This window comes from Dermacentor silvarum, chromosome 4 (assembly GCF_013339745.2).
Source record: "Dermacentor silvarum isolate Dsil-2018 chromosome 4, BIME_Dsil_1.4, whole genome shotgun sequence".
Taxonomy (NCBI): Eukaryota; Metazoa; Arthropoda; class Arachnida; order Ixodida; family Ixodidae; genus Dermacentor; species Dermacentor silvarum.
This window is the reverse complement of record NC_051157.2, coordinates 175,906,110-175,927,498: the sequence shown is the minus strand read 5'-3', so window position 1 is coordinate 175,927,498 and position 21,389 is coordinate 175,906,110. Positions and strand designations below refer to the sequence as shown.

The window sequence follows — 21,389 nt, the reverse complement described above, 5'->3', positions numbered from 1 at the left end:
CATTGTTTCTTGGCCGCAAACCACCAGCATACCATTTGCTTCTTTCGCGGAAGGGTGGAATCAATTGTCCAAAACTTCGATGCTGGCCTGGATCGATCGCGATCGAAATTGCACCATGTGACAACCACATAAGATTCGCATATAAGATAGCATTTTCACAGGGCGAAAGGGGTCACTCGAACTCCTTTCCCCATGTTCAGCAGGGTGCATGCTTTGACGATACAATATGCCATTTTGCAGCAAAAACATATGCAAAAAGGGGGACTTGTCAGGTCCGTCAGGTTGAGAATAATGTCGCTCAGGTAAGGGTCATGTCGTTGATCATCGGCCATATCGCCAAACGCGGTAACCGCGAGGACGCAAGTTGACTCGCTGGTCTCAGGAAGATTAGGTGGGTCTACTGAATGACGTAACAAGCGATCAGCGTGTTCATGGAGTCGGCCTGTCTTATACACCACATATAAGAGTACTCTTAGAGCCGAAAGGCCACCGACCGATACGTCCAGCTGGATCTTTTATGGACGAAAGCCAGCATAGAGCGTGGTGATCAGTGATAACCGTGAAAGGCCGTCCATACAGGTAGGGGCGAAATTTACCCACTGCCCAAACGAGGGCGAGGTATTCACGTTCGGTGACCGAGTAACTGCGTACGGCTGGTGACAGAAAACGACTATCGTACGCAGTGACACGGTCGCAAACGTGCTGTCGTTGTGCCAAAAAAGCGCTGATACCGTGGCCTCTGGCGTCGGTGCGAACTTCCGTTCGAGCGGACACGTCAAAGTGGCCGAGAAGTAGTGGGGACGTGAGTCGCGTGGTCAGCTCAGCGAATGCATTAGCTTGTTTTGGACCCCAGACAAAGGTCGTGCCTGTCTTAAGAAGTTACGTTAGAGGGCGCGCGATGTCAGCAAAATTGCGCATGAATCTGAGGAAGTAGGAGCAGAGGCCTACAATGCTTCGAACGTTGTTTGCGTACGTCAGCACATGGAAATCTTTGACTGCGCGAACTTTCTCCGGATCGGGACAAACACCGGAACAGTCGACGAGGTGTCCGAGCACAGTAAGTTGCCGGAGGCCTAAGTGACATTTCGTCGAACTAAGCTGAAGCCTCGCCTTGCGGAACACTGAAAGAACTGTCGAGCGACGCTCTAGGTGTGTGTCAAAAGTGGGCGAAAAGACAATGACAACATCGAGGTAGCACAAGTAGATTGACCATTTTGAGCCGTGAAGGAGGGCATCCATCACTCGTTCGAATGTAGCGGGAGCATTGCATAGGTTGAATGACATTCCCTTAAACTGATAGAGCCCATCAGGTCTAATAAACGCCATATTTTCACGATCCCTTCGTCAACTGCAATCTGTCAATATCAGGAACGAAGAAAAATACGAGGAAAAATACTTCAAACCACTGAGACAATCAAGGGCGTCATATATCCGAGAAGGGGTACACGTCTTTTTAAGCGAAGCTTTATAGGCTCACTAGTGTCGGTGGTGGTGGTGTCACGCTGAAAAGTGGGCCGATCCTGGCGATAGTGCAGGAAGGGTCTAAGCTCAATGGCACGTACCAGGGACAAAGGAGAGAGAGAGAAAGTGCGAGAGAAAACGAAAGAGAGAAAGTGACAGAAAGTGAGGGAAAGAGAGAGAAAGAAAGTCACCACGGTCAGATACACACACGACAAGCTTCGCTTACCCCCATTTTCTCGAGAGGGGAAGAGCTGGTGATGTTTTTGTTATTTGGTGAAGATTCCGGTAGTCGATTCACAAGCGCTAGCTGTCGCCCTTCTTTCTAACGATCGCGCCAGGAGATGCCCATGGGCTAGAAAAAGGTTCGATGATATCACGGGCAACCATTTTGTCAACTTCCTTCTGTATAGCTTGGCGCTCAGCGTAGGAGACACGATAGGGACGTTGGTGTATGGGTTTGGCATAGGAGGTGTGAAACCGATGCTTGACAACTGTCGCTTGGCTTAGTGGTCGGTCACTGAGGTCCAAAATATCCTGGTACGACATGAGCAGGCAACGAAGCACGTCCACGTGCTTGGCCGGAAGGTCAGCGGCGATCATCTTTGTTACGTTATCTAATATCGTGGGGTCCGAATAAATATCGGCAAGAGGCGCCGCAGGATTAGTTAAGACGGAAACATTATAGTCGCAGGCTGGAGCGAGGGTTGCAAGAGAGATATCCTGGGGTATCACATGAGGGCATCGTCCAAAATTTTGAATAGGTAGACATGCGGCATTGCCCTTTATACTGATGACGAAGTTCGGGAACAGGACATTCTGCGAACAGAGGATGGTAGCGTTGGGCGACACGATGTAATCGCCATCGTCCATAGGGGGATCAGGAAAGACGTCGATGTACGTCTCGGCTAGATGTGGTAGGTGGATGTAATTGGTGGAGCTCAGCCGACTCGGCGCAGGATCAGAAGGCATAACGGCATGAGGTAAGAGAACGTGAACAACACCTGCAGAGCAGTTAATAAGAGCCGCATGTGCCGAGAAAATCAAGTGCTACGATGATTGCATATGGGCACTGATCCAAGACGAAAAAAAGAAAAACTAAAGTGCGGCGTCCGGCAACAGTGACACGGGCGGTACACAAACCAGAAACAGCCGGCATTGCAACATGGGCTACGCGGACTAAAGTGATCGGAGCAGGGGTAATAACTTTTTCAGACCAGTACGGAGGTTTGAGTTCATGGCCGATTTGAGGGCGCCGGGGTCAATGAGTGCGATGACAGGTTTACTGTCCACGTCGACGTTGATGAGGTCGTCGTGGCAGGCTCACCTCTCGGTGCTGCGCCCGTCAGTTTTACTACGATATATATATATATATTGTAACGCCGCACAGGAGGAGCGTAGAAGAGGAAGCAGAAGCAGCGCGAGGTTTTTGGCTGATCGGTTGTTTCGGGCCAACCCATGTCTTGTCTACACTTCTTACTGTCAATAAATCCATTCTTCTTCCGTAGCAAGTGGTGGAGGTGCTGGGCACTCTACGCCCTGGACAACCCAGTCCTCCAAGATCTTCGAAGAAGCAGACACCAGGCCGGCCTACCACCACAGCCAACAAGCATGGCCATTGCCCAAGCAGGCCGGTCAACGAGCACCAACGGAGAGGATATTCATCAAGTGAGTCAGCGACCAAGGCCACCTAGCTACTGGCCGCTGGCACCCCGCATATTCTCCGGTAACGCAGATGAAGACATGGATGACTGGCTAAGGCACTACAAACGAGTAAGCGGCCATAACGGGCGGAACACGCAAGCGCAGCTTGTGAACGTTGCATTTTTGCTCGCCGGCATGGCACTACTTTGGTTTGACAATCATGAACGCGTGCTGACCACTTGGGAGACCTTTATCCAGGAATGGAAAGCCTGCTTTGGTGAATCGAATTCCAAAAAAAGACGAAAGCAGAACACACCTTTCGCGCAGAGCCCAATTGCCTGGCGAAACGTGTACACCGTATGTTACGGAAATATTTAAGCTGTGTGGAGTTGTACATGCGAATATGTCCGAATATGGCTCCCACCGGCGTCAAGTTATCTGCTCATCCACTTTAATTTCCCATTTCTTGAATATATCCTGAATTACAATTTCAACAAGCTAATTACCCCCCGATGCTCGCTTTAGCTACATTGTCAACAAATAGACACCATTCTGAACTTCCCAGACTTGCCGACAATGCCCACCGGTATCTTATCAGCCATTGAGCCACCACGTTTCACTTACATGTCTCGAACGCACATTGTTGCTAACAATTGGCATATTGTGTACGTGCCCACTGCGTAATATGGAAACATATACCCGGTGTTTATTTCATGCTACGTCGGAGATTTTCGCACAACCCACCGGAGGCTTAAACCATAAGAGGCATGTTTCTTTCTCTGCGCAAATCTCTTACTTGCAACAGTTGTCCTTATCCGGTTAGCGAGAGTGGAGATGTCTTGCTTTTTGCCTTCTTCAGTGAGGACAATGGCAGCAGCAGCAGTTTCTCCGTACTCTGAGTGTGGAAGGCCTACAACAGACACTTCGGCGATTTCTGTGCCATGCTCGCGTAGCAGCAGATTTTCCAGTTCAGCAGGAACAACTTGGTTGTCCATGCACTTGATCATTTGCTTGAGGCGTTCGCAGAAGTACAAACGGCCATCCTCGTCGTAGTATCCAGCGTCGCCTGCAGAGCGCGTGCGAACACCATTAGCAGTACTGGAAGAAGGATGCCAGAATGCAGGATATGAGTATAGCGCTGGAGGCTGCGGCAGTTATTGTTTTGCTTTCCTCCTCAGTAACGCAAAATTCGTTTCTCAAGCTTAGGAATTAAATTAAATAATAATTAAGCAGGTACATAACTACATACATGCAGGTTGTGTCAGCGAACACTTTCATAATTTATTTAAGGATGCCTGTGGCAAATAGCCTAATTCTAGTTAATGAGCTGGTTTACCCGAAGAAGCGGACATTATTTGCACAAGAAATTGAAGTGCATAATCACCTAATTCGTAAAAATTCACTAATGAAGTTTTAACTAATTACCTGATGCCCCATATTGCAATTTACAAAGTTTACCCGTGGAGTTTGGAAGGCGGATCCACTTGAAATAAATTCTCAGGATGCCACCAGCTTCGAGATAATAATTCCCGAACTTTGCGGAGAAATGCATTGGCGTTCCAGTTAATTTTGTGCTTCAATGCATAAAGCAACTCTTTGTTAAGCAACTAACTGGAACGCCAATGCATCTCTCCGCAAACTTCGGGAATTATTATCTTGAAACTGGTGTCATCCCTGAGATTTCGTTCTAAGTGGATCCGCCTTGCAAACTCCACGGCTACAATTTGTAAGTTGCAATATGGGGCATCAGGTCATTAGTTTAAAATTTAATTAGCAAAATTTTGTTAATTATTCTATTATGCCTTTTAATTTCTTCAAAGTAATGTCCGCCTCTTCGAGTAGACGAGCTCATGAACTAGAATTGTGCTATCTGCCACAGGAAACCTTTAAGAATTTTTGAAAGTGTTCGCTGAAAGACCCTGTATATCAACAGACAAGTAAGGACAAGAAACATGGCACACAAGGTAGCGTTAAGAGAGCTTCTTCTTCTTTTTCGTGGGGTTTTACGTACCAAAACCAGTTCTGATTATGAGGCACGCCGTATTGGAGGGCTCCGCATTAATTTTGACCACCTGGGGTTCTTTAACGTGCACTACAACGCCAGCACACGGGCGTTTTTGCATTTCGCTTCTATCGAAATGCAGCCGCCGCGGCCGGGATATACGATAGCCGATCGGGCTGTGCTGATTCTGGTTCGGTATGATTAAAATTTGACCGGGTGGTCGGCATATAAAATCTGTGCTTTTAATGAAGTGGATATGAAAGCGTCCAAGGAAATACGACCGACAGCCCGTACTGTGTTTGACATCTCGGGAACTGCTCGCCATCCACCTTGTTGGACCTCTTACGGAAAATGTCAAGTCGGCTCCCACTTTCCATCTCATATTGCTTGCTGAATGTGTGCAGCTACGTTATAAAGGCTTTCATTTCTTTCTTATGAACACTGACACCCGAAGAAGACAGCTCGACTTGAAAACAGTGTCATTCTCCGGTGCTTCGTCGCAAAAGGGGTTCTATATGTTTGTCATTGCAATATACAGGGTGTTTCAGCGAACCCTTTCAAAATTTATTTAAGGTTGCCTGTGGCAGATAGCACAATTCTAGTTAATGAGCTGGTCTACTCGAAGAGGCGGACATTACTTGCACAAAAAATTGCAATGCACAATTGACTAATTCACTAATTATGTGTTTTACTAATTACCTGATGGGCCATATTGTAATTTACAAATTGTAGCCGTGGAGTTCGCAAGGTGGATCCACTTAGAATTAATTCTCAGGATGACACCAGTTTCTAGATGTTAATTCCCGAACTTTGATGAGAAATGCATGGGCATTCCAGTTAATTTTGTGCTTCAATGCATAAAGCGACGTTTTCTTAAGAAACTAACTGGACGCCAATGCATTTCTCCGCAATGTTCGGGAATTAATATCTCGAAACTGGTGTCATCCCGAGAATTCGTTCCAAGTGGATCCGCCTTGCGAACTCCACGGCTACAATTTGTAAATAGCAATATGGGCAGTCAGGTAATTAGTTAAAAATTTAATAAGTGCATTTTTCTTAATTATTCAATTAAGTATATCAATTTATAGTGCAAGTAATGTCCACCTCTTCGAGTAGACCAGCTCATGAACTAGAATTGTGTTTTATGCCCCAGGCAACCTTTAAGAATTTTTGAAAGTGTGCGCTGAAACACCCTGTATAGGCCCAAGAGCACACCCAAAGGGTGAATACATCGTGGAAGTAATGTAAAGTCGACATGAATAATATCACCGATTTTAAATTAGGGTAGTGCCGATATTGCTGCCGATAGAATTACTTCCAAATCGATGGTTTGAATGGCAGCATATGCACGAGCAACACCAAATGATTGTTGAAATAAGAGTCTGCCACTGGTATGTGCTTACCACAGTGCAAAATGTAGCCTACGTGACTGAGACTCAAATTATATAAACGTACGATGCAATTTTCTATTTCCTTTTAAAGACACACTTCGGACTATGAGAACTACTAAGAGTAGGAGCAATATTTTTCGTGCTAAAGTATAAGCGAACAGGCACCTCATTGGTACGGCGGCATGAGCCTCAATCACGAGCTTTTTATGCCTGTATGGGTCGTCTGGCTGCCTTATTCACGTGCTTATTTGTCTCTGTTTACGTCGCCGGCTCTATATGCGCTAAGTGATCTAGGGACTACTCATCTCTGCTGCCCATGTTAATTTAGAATGGATCACTGCTTTTTAATTCATACATGCACACTCATCACACATTATCACTGTACTTTTAGGAGCGAGCTCATTGCTCAAAAAGCAACATTGCAATCACGGCCACATGTTTAAGCAATATTTAATATGCACGGTCACATGTTTAAGCAACGCTAGCTTTGCGTACACTCCCGGGTTTGACATGCGGGCTGGGAGATGCTGGGTTGGCCGGCATATATATATATATATATATATATATATATATATATATATATATATATATATATATATATATATATATAGGCGCGAAGTTGATATGCGCGCGGAATACTAATGACAGCAAATGGGCGTTTGACATCCGTGTATGCTGACCGCGAATGTCCGTCGGATAGATGAGCCTCTGTTCTACGTATTAAATAAAATAGGTGCCTGCGTATAAAACCTGAACATATAACGTCGGCTCATTAATATCCCTAGAGTACTCCGCTTTCTTAATAGATTAGCGCATTGTATTCAACAGATTTTTTTTATTTACTAGATGATTGATGGAACTATTTCGCATGTGCCCACGGCCCATTCTTGCTCAATCTTTCAGAATGGGTATCTTCTATACCGTGGCACAAGTTGTACGGGATTCCTAATTGTAGAAATATCTGTGTTTTAATTATTTCTACATAATCTCTCAACCTGACATCACTATTCCTCATTTGACAAACGTAACACATCGCCTTCATCCTCGTGACATCGCCACAAAGACATATCACACTGTACCCTACCGATTTAGTGTTTCCGTTTCGGGAGAGCTTGTGCATGTCGCAGTGCATAAACATGTATAAAACATAAAAATTTACGTGAGGTAAACGCTTTCACCTTGATAGCGGACCAGCGTAATCACTTTATCAGGTTCCACGCTGCATAGAATTAAAGCAAGCACGATTGTACATTTTTCCGTTACTTGTAAGGTAGTTAAATTACGCAATCACTACAGCTTCGCTTCCCATGTATTCCTATATGTGCGTTTAATCCGCATATATATATATATATATATATATATATATATATATATATATATATATATATATTGTTACGCGTGAGGAAAACGAAGACCGTTGAACGTGCTTGCGGTCCCGGGTTGGAAAGAGGAAGAGGACGACGCTGAGTGCATCAACCAGCCATCCGCTCTTGCGCTCGCCTTCGCGACCTAAAATAAACGGTCCCCTTCATCTGTAAGGTTTACAAACGGTCTCGTTTTCGCGTAACAAAGTGGTTTAGGTGCTGGGTAAGCGCTCACAACAACGGAACCGTCACTGCTGCAGCTTCGTCGAAGCCGTCGACTTGCCGGCCTGCCGTGACCATCTTCGCCATGCCTGAAGAGGGAGCCGCTCCGAGGTCAGCGCCGAGCAGTCCGCTGCCCTACTACCGAGTTCCACCCACCTTCAGAGGAAAAGCGGGAGAAGATGCCGACGACTGGCTCGTCCACTATAAACGAGTGAGCAAGTCCAACGGGTGGGATTCATCCGCTCAGCTCATCAATGTGGTGTTCTCCCTGACCGACACCGCACTCGTGTGGTACGAGAATCACGAGGATGCGCTCACGACGTGGGAACTTTTTGTTGAAGAGCTCAAGGGCTGTTTAGGGACTCAGTCGCCAAAAAGAAGCGTGCTGAGCAGACATTGTCGCAACGGGCGCAGCTACTAGGTGAGACATGCACCACGTATATTGAAGAAGTTTTAAAGCTGTGCAAGGTGGTCAGTGCTCGCATGTCAGAAGAAGATAAAGTCGGACATTTGCTGAAAGGAGTGGCTGAGGACGTATACAATTTTCTAATCGGTAAAGAAAGCCTAGGTTCTGAGTCCGACGTCATTCGGCATTGCAGAACTTTTGAAACGCCCAAAATGCGTCGGATTACGCCAAAGTTTGGTCGGTTGGCAAACGTTACGACGGTTGCCAGTGTGGATACCAGCCTTTGCCTCGACCTTCCTTCGACCATCCGACAGATTGTCCGCGAGGAACTTTCCCGCAGCGAAGAGATGTCGCGTTCAACAGCTGACCACCATGGCATGTACACGTCGCGTGAGGGTATGACTGCACCACATTCGGCCCCTTGGCAACCAATGGTTAGCACAGCGACCGTAGAGTACAGCGCAGCCCCACAGTCTCGGATGACAACACGTTCTCCGACTCCACGCTATGACCGACGCGCACAGCGCACGCCTTCTCGACCCCCGATGTATCGTCATGACAGCCGCCATGGACCAACTGAATACACAAGAGAAAATAGCAATATTCGCTTCATCGACGAACAACCAAGGTTTCGACCTCCCCCGGTGTGTTACTCTTGCGGTGTCCCGGGTCATATATCGCGGTTTTGCAACCAACGTATGAACACGTGGTATGGCCAGCCTTCAGAGTTTTCACGGCCCTCCAAACGGCCCCATGGTGTCCCCTGGCCAGCCCACGCATCGTCTGGCTGCGAGTATTGGCCGCGCAGCTCACGGAATCGCTCCCCAGCGTCTGACAGGAGTTTGACGCCCCCACCAAGTTCTTGTGCTTTCCGTTCTCCCTCAGGGCTACGTCGCAACGCATCCACTTCATCACCGGAAAACTAGCTAGCGCGGCCAATGGAGGTGAGGTCGCTGGAGATGTGCTACTGACAGAAATACCCCCTGTGTTGATGCTTAAAAACAAAGTGCGCGTTTTTGTAGATAATGTGCCTGTGATGGCTCTGGTGGACACAGGCGCAACAATTTCGGTCATGAGTGTCTCTTTTAAAGAGGTGTTAGGGCGAAAGGTGTTGTTTAAATGGGACGAATATCTAAAGTTCTGTGGAGTTAGTGGCGAGCCTTTGCGACCTATTGGTGTGTGTAGTGCTGACATGTCTTTGGTAGGCCATGTTATTCCCACAGAGTTTGTAATTATTCCTCGGTCGACCCATGGTCTGATCCTCGGCATGGATTTCTTGCGGGAGTGTGGTGCCACTGTCGACTGCCGCACAGGGAAGGTATTCGTAAGTGGTAAGATTCCGTCAGGACTCCTTGGTAACCCTGTAGCTCGCGAAACTACATTGTGTGTTTGTGGTGATACGGTCGTACCTGCATCATCTACCGTTTGTGTTCCCGTTGCCTGTTGCGGCGCCAATTCCGACAGCTTCGATGCTACCGTAGAACCGCTGCACATTAACTGTGTGAACAAGAATGTGTTGGTGCCACATTGTGTGGTGTCGATCAAAGGCGGACGCGCTGGCTTATGGACCGTAAACTGTTCTCAGGAGCCCGTTATACTACCAAACGACATGAAATTAGCCTTCGCCAGGGAACACGCTTCTTAATCAGTGGCTGAACTTACAGAAGTGCCGGAAGAACCTGATGGCCACAGTTCGGAAACGGCCCTTTTGGCGATGGTAAATAAATCGCTCAGCACAAGTGAACGCCGAACGTTAGTGGGTATGCTTTAAAAGCACGTTTCGGTATTCGACTTTGCGCAAAAGGACAAAATTCCTGCAATTCCCGCGTCTCGAGCACGCCATACCATCAACACGGGTTCGGCAAATCCGATTATACAAAAGCCATATCGCGTTTCACCATCAGAGCGCCACATTATCAACGAACAAGTGCACGAAATTATGAAAAAGGGAGTCATACAAAAGTCAGCGAGTCCGTGCGCAGCTCCAGTGATTCTTGTTAAAAAGAAAGATGGATCTCGGAGATTTTGCGTCGACTATCGCTGGCTGAATGCTGTAACAAAAAAGGATGTGTACCCACTCCCACGTATTGATGACGCAATAGACTGCCTTCATTCCGCCTCTTGCTTTTCCTCAGTAGACTTACGATCCGGATACTGGCAAATTCTGATGCATCCTGAGGACAAGGAAAAGACTGCTTTCGTAACCTCTGACGGGCTCTTCGAATTTAATGTGATGCCATTCAGACTGCAACGCTCTAGCAACACTCTAGAGATTTATGGACACTATTCTGCGCTGCCTCAAGTGGAACATCTGCATTTGTTACCTCGACGACGTCGTCATCTTTGGCCGCACCTTCAGCGAAGACAACTCGCGTCTGGATATTGCCCTGTACTGCATCAGGAACGCTTGCCTAGTTTTAAACTTCAAGAAATGCCACTTCGGAGACCGTCAAACCCTTGTGCTTGGACATCTCGTTGATAAGGACGGCATCCGTCCTGATCCCCAGAAGACAGCAGCCGTTGAAGCGTTCAGTGCACCACGCTCTGTCAAGGAGCTCCGTAGTTTTCTGGGGCTTTGTTCCTATTTCCGCCGTTTTATTCCTAAATTCGCCGACGTCGCGTATCCGCTGACATGTCTGCTAGGAAAAGATATCCCCTTTGAGTGGACTCCGGAGTGCGACTCTTCTTTTCGTCAGTTGAAGTTTCTACTGACGTCACGGCCTGTTCTTAAACACTTCAATCCTTCAGCTCCGACGTAACTCCATACGGATGCCAGTGGCATAGATATTGGTGCCGTCCTAGTTCAACGACATGGTGACCGGGAACACGTGATCGCATGTGCAAGTCGATCCTTAAGTAGGCCTGAGCATAATTACACTGTCATGGCGCAAGAATGGCTCGCGGTAATATTTGCGGTTCAGCGGTTTAGTTCTTACCTGTATGGACGCCCCTTCACAGTTGTCACCGACCACCATTCATTGTGTTGGCTTGTAAATATTCGTGACCTTCGTGGCCGCCTTGCGCGCTGGGCGCTCCGACTGCAAGAATACAGCTTCAGCGTGTCTTATAAGAGTGGTCGACGACACGCTGACGCGGACTGCCTCTCGCGTATGCCACTTAGCACTACGGACTGTCACGCCGACGACTTCGATCACCTTGTGGCTTCTCTGTCACGGCGTTTTCCAGACTTCGACTGTTTCAAAGCCGAACAGCGAAAGGACGCTAAATTAACACCGCTCTTTACCGCTACGACCACCTCTACTACAGCACACGATTTCTGCGTACGTGATGGACTCCTATACAAGAAGAACTTTTCCGGCACAGGCGCACGTTTTCTTCTAGTGGTGCCGGAGAGCCTTCGCATAGCTATCCTGAGTGCTATGCACGACGACCCTACGTCTGGCCTTTTAGGTTCGGCGAGGACGCTCTACCGGATTCGGGAACGATTTTATTAACCTGGAATGCGACAGTCTGTTCAGACGTATGTGGCCAGCTGCATGCAGTGTCAGCGCCACAAACGTCCATCTACTGGTCCAGCTGGTCTCCTGCAGCCAATCCCGCCTCCAAGCACGCCTTTCCAACAAGTGGGCATTGACTTCGTGGGCCCTTTTCCGAAATCAGCCAAGGGAAATTGTTGGATAGTTGTTTGCGTCGACTACCTCAAACGCTACTGCGAGACGGCGGCCGTGCCCTCCGCAACTGCCAATGACGTTTCAACATTCCTGCTGAAATATGTCATCCTGCGACATGGTCCGCCTCGCGTGATCATCAGCGACCGTGGACGACAATTCACAGCGGATGTCTTGGAGGAGCTGCTTTGTTTGTGTGAATCCCACTTGCGTCACTCGACACCGTACCATCCACAAACGAATGGGCTTACGGAACGCACCAACCGAACAATTGGAAACATGATATCTATGTATGTTTCATCCGACCAGAAGAACTGGGATGACGTACTGCCTTTTATCACGTACGCGTTCAACACCGCCAAGGAAGAGACTACCGGGTATAGCCCTTTCTTCTTGCTGTACGCACGGCCACCCCGGTACACAATCGACACTGTTTTCCCTTTCTACAGTCACGAAAATCCCACTGTAGCCGACACCCTCTGCCTTGCCGAAGAAGCTCGTCGTATTGCTCGTTTGCGCACTTTGGCATCGCAGGACAGATCAAAAGCACGCTACGACATTCGCCACCGTCCGGTAATCTATCGCCCGGGTGATTTAGTCTGGCTGTGGACTCCAGTACGGAAACGCGGGTTATGCCAAAGGTTTTGGCCACCTACGATGCCCCGTTTGTGATTATTAACCGACTCAAGAAAGTCACCTATAACATAGCTGGCCTCATGGCGAGTGGTAGAAGAGCTGCCAAGACCCAAGTGGTCCTTGTCGCCCGCTTAAAACTCTGCACTTCAAGACAAATGGATTGACTCGCCCGGCGGGCTTCGTCTGCGACGGTAGGAATGTTACGCATGAGGAAAACGAAGACCGGTGAACGTGCTTGCGGTCCCGGGTTGGAAAGAGGAAGAGGACGACGCTGAGTGCATCAACCAGCCAGCCGCTCTTGCGCTCACCTTCGCAACCTAAAATAAATGGTCCCCTTGATCTGTAAGGCTTACAAACGGTCTCCCCTGCGCGTAACAATATATATATATATATATATATATATATATACTTAGTGTTTAACAATTACTTTTTTTAGTCGACAACACTCACTGTAATTCAGCTTCTTTCAGTAACCAATCACGTGTAATCATTAACCTTTTTTACGATACAAACTATAACAGGGGAAGCACCTTTGATTAAAACGTGTTACGCAGGTTACCACCAGCCTAGAATGCGCGTGCTGCAGCTACACTCGATCACCCGAACCGAACAGGCTTTTATATCGGCACACCTCTTTTGGAAGTCTTGACCTGTGAGCTTTTACAATACATTGTTTTCAATATGATAGCATTATATGGCTCATGAAGCGGAACGTCCGGCTGGGGTCCCGGATGTGGCATAAAACGTCACGCGATGACAGCCGATCAACGGGAGGAGTGCGCCGGGTGAGCGCTGGGTTCCTTGAAGCACGACTAGATGACGCTCACCTCCTAGCATCGGTGGCAGCGGCGGCGCCAGCCGTGCGACGGAAAGTACAAAATGGAGCAGAAAACTCTGCTTCGCGCATAGAATTCGCCGCAAGCGTTTCCCGGTAAAGATTACGGTTGCATAAGCTCCACTTGCCGGGAAACGGCAACTGTTATGGTTAAAGTCCCTATATAAGAAAAGTACCGCCATCTACTCTTTCCTCCGCCGCCTCCTCTCCTAAAGCGCTTGCTTTTTTCTTTACTTTTTGCTTGCGAAAGCCAAGTCGACGATGGCGCACTCAGAAAGTCCACGTTGAAGCTTTCAGGCCGGGCGCGCGCCGCCGCCGCCGGCGACTGCGGCTGCGCAGAGGACTTTCAACATGGCTCTGAGGCGGAAAAAAAGAAAATATAAAGAAGTGAAAAGCGCGCGCTATCATCGTCCAATCGGAGATACAGGAGAGAGAGAAGCGGCGTTTATCAAAGGATGGCGGTACTTTTCGTATATAGGGACTTTAGTTATGGTCGGTCTCTACCACCGCGCGTCGTGGAACTGCCACTCGCTGCGTTCATTTCGGCGAGTTCTGTCGTGCGCTCCGATGGACGAACCTTCGACTTCGACTTCTCAGTCAGTAGAGCTGTGCCCGGCTCCTTCAGAGGTCCACGCAAGTAAGCTAACTAGGCCGATGCGTCATCGGAGAGTCGTCGCAATACTTTCGCATTCATCCACGTAGGGATACCTATGTGTCCTTGATTAGTTTCTCTATCATGGATGCTCTTTTAAGCGGCCTTCATGGGCTTAAAAAACTGCTGCTAAAATATTCTTCTCATAGCGCTGAATATATATACGTATATACATCATCATCAGCCTATATATTTATGTTCACTGCAGGGCCGAAAGCCTCTCTCCCCGTGATCTCCAATTACCCCTGTCTACGTATATACATAACTCCTCGGAAATAGATGGAAGGTGTTGGCCATTGAACGAGAGTTGAATGATGAAGCTGGAATGACGGCGATGGAACGACCATCACAGCATCACGTCGGCGGGGTGATGAGTGTTGACGACTGTATGGCGAATATGGAGTCGTGACGACGCATGGCGTGAGTCGGATGAAAATGCCGGAGAGATGATGATGCAATTATCACCACTGCATCACGATCATCAACACAGTGACTAAATCTGGTATAGAACTTGTGCCACTGGGCTGGCGTAAGAAGATTAGATAGATGGATAGATAGATAGATAGATAGATAGATAGATAGATAGACAGATAGATATATAGGCTGAAAACGGCTGAAGTAGGCAAAGGAAGCTAAGCGCAACAAAAGATTCACACAGACGACACAGCTGCAAATTAAGAACTACTCAAAGCAACTGTAATGCCATACCCCACTCTACATGAATTACGAATCAGTCATAGGATCCAGAATACATGCAGAAAATAATGTTCGCTTGAACGCATACTGCACTACTCCATATTTGTTGAAAATTTGTGCTTCGACAATCATTGTGAACGCTGATTAAACAAGTTGTGTGGCGCGTCGTCGGCGAAATTACGAACTTTCTCCCCCAGCACGTCACATACATGGGCCAAGCAACAACCATTGCAAAGGCGTGCTCCTTGACAAGGCAACATGTACCCTACAGCTGTGTTATTCTGGACATTAAACAAAAACCATAGTAGATATGTTTTTTTAATTTAACTTACGGTGCCGAAGTGTAATTTAAATTTGGAGTCCGTCCTGGCTTATTCATTGGAGTCGCCACAGAACTTGGCATTTCACTATGCGTGTGCGAATATTAATTTTTGAGACCCAGTCGAACACGAATCGAATAGTGCCAGAAGCGAATGTAATGGAATACGTTTCGAATACATTTCGAATAATGACCAGCTGTTCTTTCAATTATTATAAAACGATCTTCACATCGTCGTATATTCAGAACTTTACGAAGTTATTGTCATCTCATTGCATACTATGAAGCCTTGTGTATTAAAGACATTAAATGGAGCATTATGATAAACTCAGGAGCTTATTCGCATAATTTCAAGTCATCAATGAACGCGAATGGTAATCCTTTAGCCGGAAACATCTGGCTACCTCAGCGACCTTGCGTGCACGAAAATTCCAGTGTTTTATATCAGCTATGGCTGAAGGGATATATTTATTGCGTACTTTTGCTACAATATTGGGCTGTGTTGAGCACGTTTGCCGATTTGAAGTATTCGAAAATTACTCGAAAACTATTCCTATTTATTGATAGGGATTATATCGAATATTGCGTTATTCGTTTCGTTATCCAAAAGTTACGAATATTCGCACACCCCTAGATTTCACTAAGTAACCATCAACCCGGACCTTGTGGGTGAATGGACGCTTGCGCAGGAACAGCAACATTTAGAGTACGCACTAACCAGTTCAAGTTGCTTTCAAATTGAAGGCGTGTACTCAGCCCTAGCCCTACTCTATGTGTTTTTGTGATTTACAAGGTCAAGAGAAGGGGCGTGTGCCATTAGAACCCCAGGTGGTTCGAATTATTCTGGAGCCCCCAACTACGGCGTGCCTCATAATTAGATCGGGGTTTTGGCATGTAAAACCCCATAATTTTTTTTATTGTACTGGCTTATATCAGCTATCGACTCCGGAATGCCAAGATTGCGTGATTTTTTTGCTTCGTGGTTAACAAAACTCATTCTGTCAAAGAAAAAAGACGCAGTTTCGCCCGAAAGCCAAGATTAATAGCGATAGCAAATTAGTGGAGAGCTATACGATGTAAGGATAGTATTTTTATCGGCCGTATAAACTTGAAAACATAAGAATACTAACTAAATGAACAAGCATCGTGTCATGCGCGCACAAGCAAACATGAACACATCTCACTCGATGACCGCGAAAACTCGCTGTCAAAACGCTGGACTGAGCAAGCGCGGCTGCAGTAGCGAGCGAATGGACATTCGTACTTCGTCATTAACGCGAACTAAGTCGCAAGAACACAGCTGATGGCTTTAAACATACAGCAGCCCGGTCGAGCGCGCGCTGCCGCGGAGCCGCCCGGAAGAACGCCCCCTCCCCACTCTCCTCCCGGAGCGTTGCGCGTAACGGAAGACGGTGCGCTTCCTTCCCGCTCCCTCCCCTTGCGTGCGCGAGATTGAGCCATGATCGCCGGCTCACTCTCGCATACTTTCACTCGCACACGGCGTACGGCGCGTGGCGAATATTTTATCAGCCTTCCACTTCACACGGACCTTTACAGCGACGGCGACGCTGACGGCAAAAATGCGGCTGGAATGTCCATATTATTGCTATCGGAATAAAATGACAATAAAATAAAATGATTACTTCAACCAAAACACGACTTAAAGCACTCTTCGCAAAACATTCAAGCGGCTGCTATCGCATGTAGTTTCTATAAAACTACCATAATAGAAACAGCGTCACATGTTTTCATTATTGCTGTCGTGAGAGTATGTTATGCAGCAGAGCTAGATGAAAGGGAGTAGTGCTCTCGCGCAATATCGGTCCCTCGTAAAGGCGGCATCATTTCGCCACCTTTCTAATCACCACTGGAGGAGATAGAATTTCACTGCATGGTACTATGTGGCACGGACACATAAGATGCGAGTTACAATGACAAAAAAAGAGCGGTGTTGATATCACTCTTCACCTGATTTGCACCATCCTTCTTCGTCAAAGAGCTCCGCGGATTCTTTGGGTCGTTTGTAGTATCCTCTAACCATCGACAACGTGCGGAAGCAGATCTCCCCAATCTGATGTGGGCCAAGCCTTTCGCGTGTGGACACGTCCACCACCTAGGAATCAAAGGAGTACAAGATTGACTTCAACAGGTGGCAGAAATTACTTATAGGCGTACTAGCGTATACAATTAGAGAATAATTTGAAATATTAAAAGGTTATGACCTCTGGGAAGCAAACAGAAAGGTATTTCAAGTATATTGTTTATTTCTATTGCATGAAGATGTAATTCACATAACTGTTCGTTAACGTTTAGCTTTCCCAAAAAAATTGACTCGCCATGCCGGCCCTGCCAAAGTGGATATTCAGTAAGCAATGCTTTATTGCTTTAGAATAATGGTAGTAATGGTAATTTCGAGTATTGGGAGTAATTGTAATGCTGACAGCACACCGCATTCCATAGCTGCGCTGCAACAACATTAAAATCAGTTACTGGTGTGGTTCTTTCATATACGAACGGATAGGGACGTCACTCTCCATGTCACAAACTGCGATCGGTGCGGCAACTTGCACAACACTAATCTTCACCAACAAATACAAACGGGGAGCGATACATGCTTCTCATTGTGATCAGGAGCGCCTTATCAATTATGTGGTTGGGATGATTGTTTTATGCTTGCTCTTTGCTGGAACGTATGCTTTTATTTATGCATGATTTCAATTAATTATGCACTGTGCGCCTCACTTTCCGGACTGCTTGAAGCATCTGCCTTACGGGGCTACGAGGCACTGCTCCTGCTCCTGCACAGCTGCCGGGATCGGCCCACAATTTGCTGCCGGACGCGGACACGAAAAATGCCAGCCAGCGAGAGGCTGACAGCTTAGCTGTAAAAGTCGTAGAGTTTGCTACAATGTACGTACTGTTGTGGGCACAGTTCAGAGTCAATGCGATTCTTTCATGGTGCAATTAAATGTTTCCGTAAAGATGCACAATTTGAAAGCCACATACAGGCTTTCAATACGCTCTTGCACCGAATTGGAAATACTCAGTCATTTCACCGTCTTTGCTTTGTTCTACACTATTATACATACATCAAAGAAGTCGCCATGCTTTCTTAACGAAATTAGCACTTCGCTGCAAGTGCACCCACGTGTTGCGCTATACTTAATATTGCTAACGTATCACGCTACCGTACAAACTAGTCATGATCGCATTCATAAAATGTAAAAGTAGCAATAGTTAGCCCTTTGCTCGTGTTGTGCAAAGGCGCCGTGCGATGCTTTCGCAGTGAACGCGACTAAAGATATCAATAACATTTACCGTTTAGCCGCAAGCGCACTAGCACTTTCTATAAATGCTAACAAAGTCGCCATCCAGGTCTCTTCCTTCGAACAAGTGGTCAGAGGTAAACATTTGAAGCGTCCGTGGACCGGAACTCAGTGCACCACCTGTTTCCTTTTTTCCCCGGTGGCACGGCGGTTTTGTGTGGTATCAGCAATCTGCAGCATACTGTACCTTAACTGTGACTCCTGTCGCGGGCATTCCAACATCTGTACCGTCCCCGTGTTCACCAGCCTTCGATTGAGTAGTGACACTGCCACAGGACTCCGTCATGCCATAGCCCTTCGACAGTTTCTCGAGACTACCGAAGGCCTCGCGGGCTGCTTCTGCTACGGATGGTGGAAGCACGCTGCCGCCGGTGCCGATAGTCCGCACGCTGGGCAACTTGCGTCCTGTGCGGCATAGCTCACGTACCACAGCTTGCAGCTGAGACGGGAACAACATTATCGTTGTCACCTGCAGGTGAGTCGGTACGCTGTTAAATATCGACAAAGTATACGTTGTGAGTATGTCACATAAGTTACATGGCATAATTTGAATTTTATTTCGCATATTTCCTAGAATATGCGAAACTATAGTGTTGAACTTGGCTATCTGGTACACGTATAAGTAGAAGTTTTGAGAAGAACGAAACAAGCAAGGACCAAAATGACAAAGAGCTGACCGTCAGCTAACGATTATGGCATGCGGCGCTCGGACTAAATCCACAAAAAGGAAAGAGAGCAAGCGCAAAGGAATCGCGATAACATGATTAAATGTGATTTCACGTTACGTGCTAACACCCATAAACACACGCGGACACCAATCTAAAAAGTCTAACTCGTGATTTAAAATGTTAATTAAACGTGTGCTCGGAACGCTGTCCAATTTACCCCGCTATTTCCTATGGTTCAAACATTTTTCATGTATTCTAGTTTGCATACTTTCTGAGAATGGCGCTATGCTTCAGATTTCTAGAAAATCCGCATTCCTTGCAGTGTGTTTCAGTTTCTAAGAATTTAAGTATTTCATCAGCGACCGGTTTGGCCAATATGGCATCGGCCTCATGACAGAGAGATGTCACGGATGGTTGTTAAACGTCGCAGAGTTGACATGACGTTGCAAGAGAAGTTGATTTCGATGTTTCAGCAGGGCACAATCTCGCATGGATTGCAAGGCTTTTTCGTCAACACTAAGGACCTAAACTGTCAAGTGCGATTTGCTCACATCACTCCAACATGGAAGATAGAGCTTTGAGACGATGCGTTGGACTGCACTGCCTTGAGATTGGCCCACATTTTTGTTTTTATTGCACTGCTTTCAGCCTGCGGCGGCGTTTTTTTTTTCAGACGGATAGCTTCAAAGTGCGCGATATCCAACTAAAATGCTATCGCATTATAAACAAAACGTCAAAATATACAACCTTGTATTTCTCGATGGTTTCCACCGCTTGTGCAGGTGTCATCATGGTCGGCACCATGACACAGGTGATTCCGGCTAGAGCAGCCAACATGGTGAACATCATTCCCGACTGGTGCGTAATGGGAGGGGAGGCAAGTAGCACATCTGACGTTTTCCAAATCGTGTACGACCTGCATAATGTGCGGCACAAATATTGAGTAAAGGAGAGGAAAGTGCGTTTCTACGACCAATTACAGAGCTATTCACACTTTTGAAGAGCGCAGACCTAATACGACGTAAGAATGCTGAAAGTTGTGGCTGTGCGCCTGGCAGGAATGCCTGGTAGTGCGGCGGTGCACCAAGTTGTTGAAGCATTGGTAGCAGATTTTTAAATATACCGTGCTAGGTAGGTAGCGACAAATAGAGTTGAACTGCAGAGGCTGGAATTTGTGCGCCTCCTGCTACTTCATTTTACTCTTATGCGAAAAATGTAAATACATTTAAAACAAAGAAACAAATAACGATTGTAAAAGCGTCAGTTTAGAACGCGAAAGCACTTACAAATGTACGAGCGAAAAAAAAGCAAACAGACAAAATCCAACAACGAAGTCGAATCATTGCATCAAATTGTTCTTACTATTTCCATCATATGTCTGTACTGCTATAAAATCATTTCACTTCCTTCAAATCCGTTCTTTCATAGCCGCTAACTTATTTTTCCAAGACACAATGAATGAAAAGAGCTCCAAGCTTGAATTGCTACTGCTGCCGTCCTTGCTGGACGTATAAGGGGCAACCCAGCAACACGCAGGTTATGTCATCGAACTGCACTCCACACGAGCAGGAAGCTTGCGCGTTGAAATTAATAAAGAACGTTATCTGCGTAGGCTACAACAAGACGTAACCTGCAGATATGCGTTATAGCGCGTATTGTCAGCACCTAGCCCCATTTGTGAGGTCTGTAGTTCGTGTTGTTAATTTAAATTAAAATGAGCGTTTCAATGAGCACTTTCGGTGCCGGATAGTAATGCGACATCACTCGTATAAGTAGCCTTTGCTGTAATTCATTTATTATTGCAATAGCAATTATATGGACACTGAAAGAGGATTTCTGCCGTTGCCCTCGCCGTCGCCGTGAAGTTCCGTATGACGTGAACGACGATGAAATCGTCGCCGCGTGCCGGATGCTGTATGTGCGAGTGAAAGGGCGCGAGGGACGCGCGCTTTCACGGGGAACAAACGCACGGCGGAGAACAAACGCGCGTTCGGCGCCGCGCTCTCTGAAAACCTGCAGAATTAAGCGTCTCTTTCCTCATTTACAATCACCATATTTAGAGAGCAAACGCGACTTCTTCCGTCGTGCGAAAGGCCGTGGGGGGACGGGAGGGAGGGAGGAGAGGCGACATTTAGCTGCGG

General features: G+C 46.9%; 2 protein-coding genes across 4 annotated transcripts in view; both read right to left on the bottom strand.

Annotated features, from left to right (window-relative positions):
• The window catches only part of LOC119450779 (uncharacterized), a 93,811-nt gene that overhangs the window by 2,949 nt on the left and 69,473 nt on the right, over nt 1-21,389 (bottom strand). Inside the window, exons 7-10 of one of the 3 annotated variants that reach the window (XM_037714280.2) lie at nt 19,996-20,164; nt 18,768-19,049; nt 17,223-17,367; nt 3,899-4,168 (exon numbers count right to left, since the gene is read on the bottom strand). In XM_037714280.2, coding sequence (XP_037570208.1) covers nt 3,899-4,168; nt 17,223-17,367; nt 18,768-19,049; nt 19,996-20,164 — 866 coding nt within the window. Of the gene's footprint in view, nt 1-3,898; nt 4,201-17,222; nt 17,368-18,767; nt 19,050-19,995; nt 20,165-21,389 lie in introns of those variants that run through there. The other 2 variants (XM_049666223.1, XM_037714281.2) reach the window with 2 other exon arrangements.
• Nucleotides 1-21,389, bottom strand: part of LOC119450780 (uncharacterized) — a 177,998-nt gene that overhangs the window by 88,103 nt on the left and 68,506 nt on the right. The window lies entirely within an intron of this gene.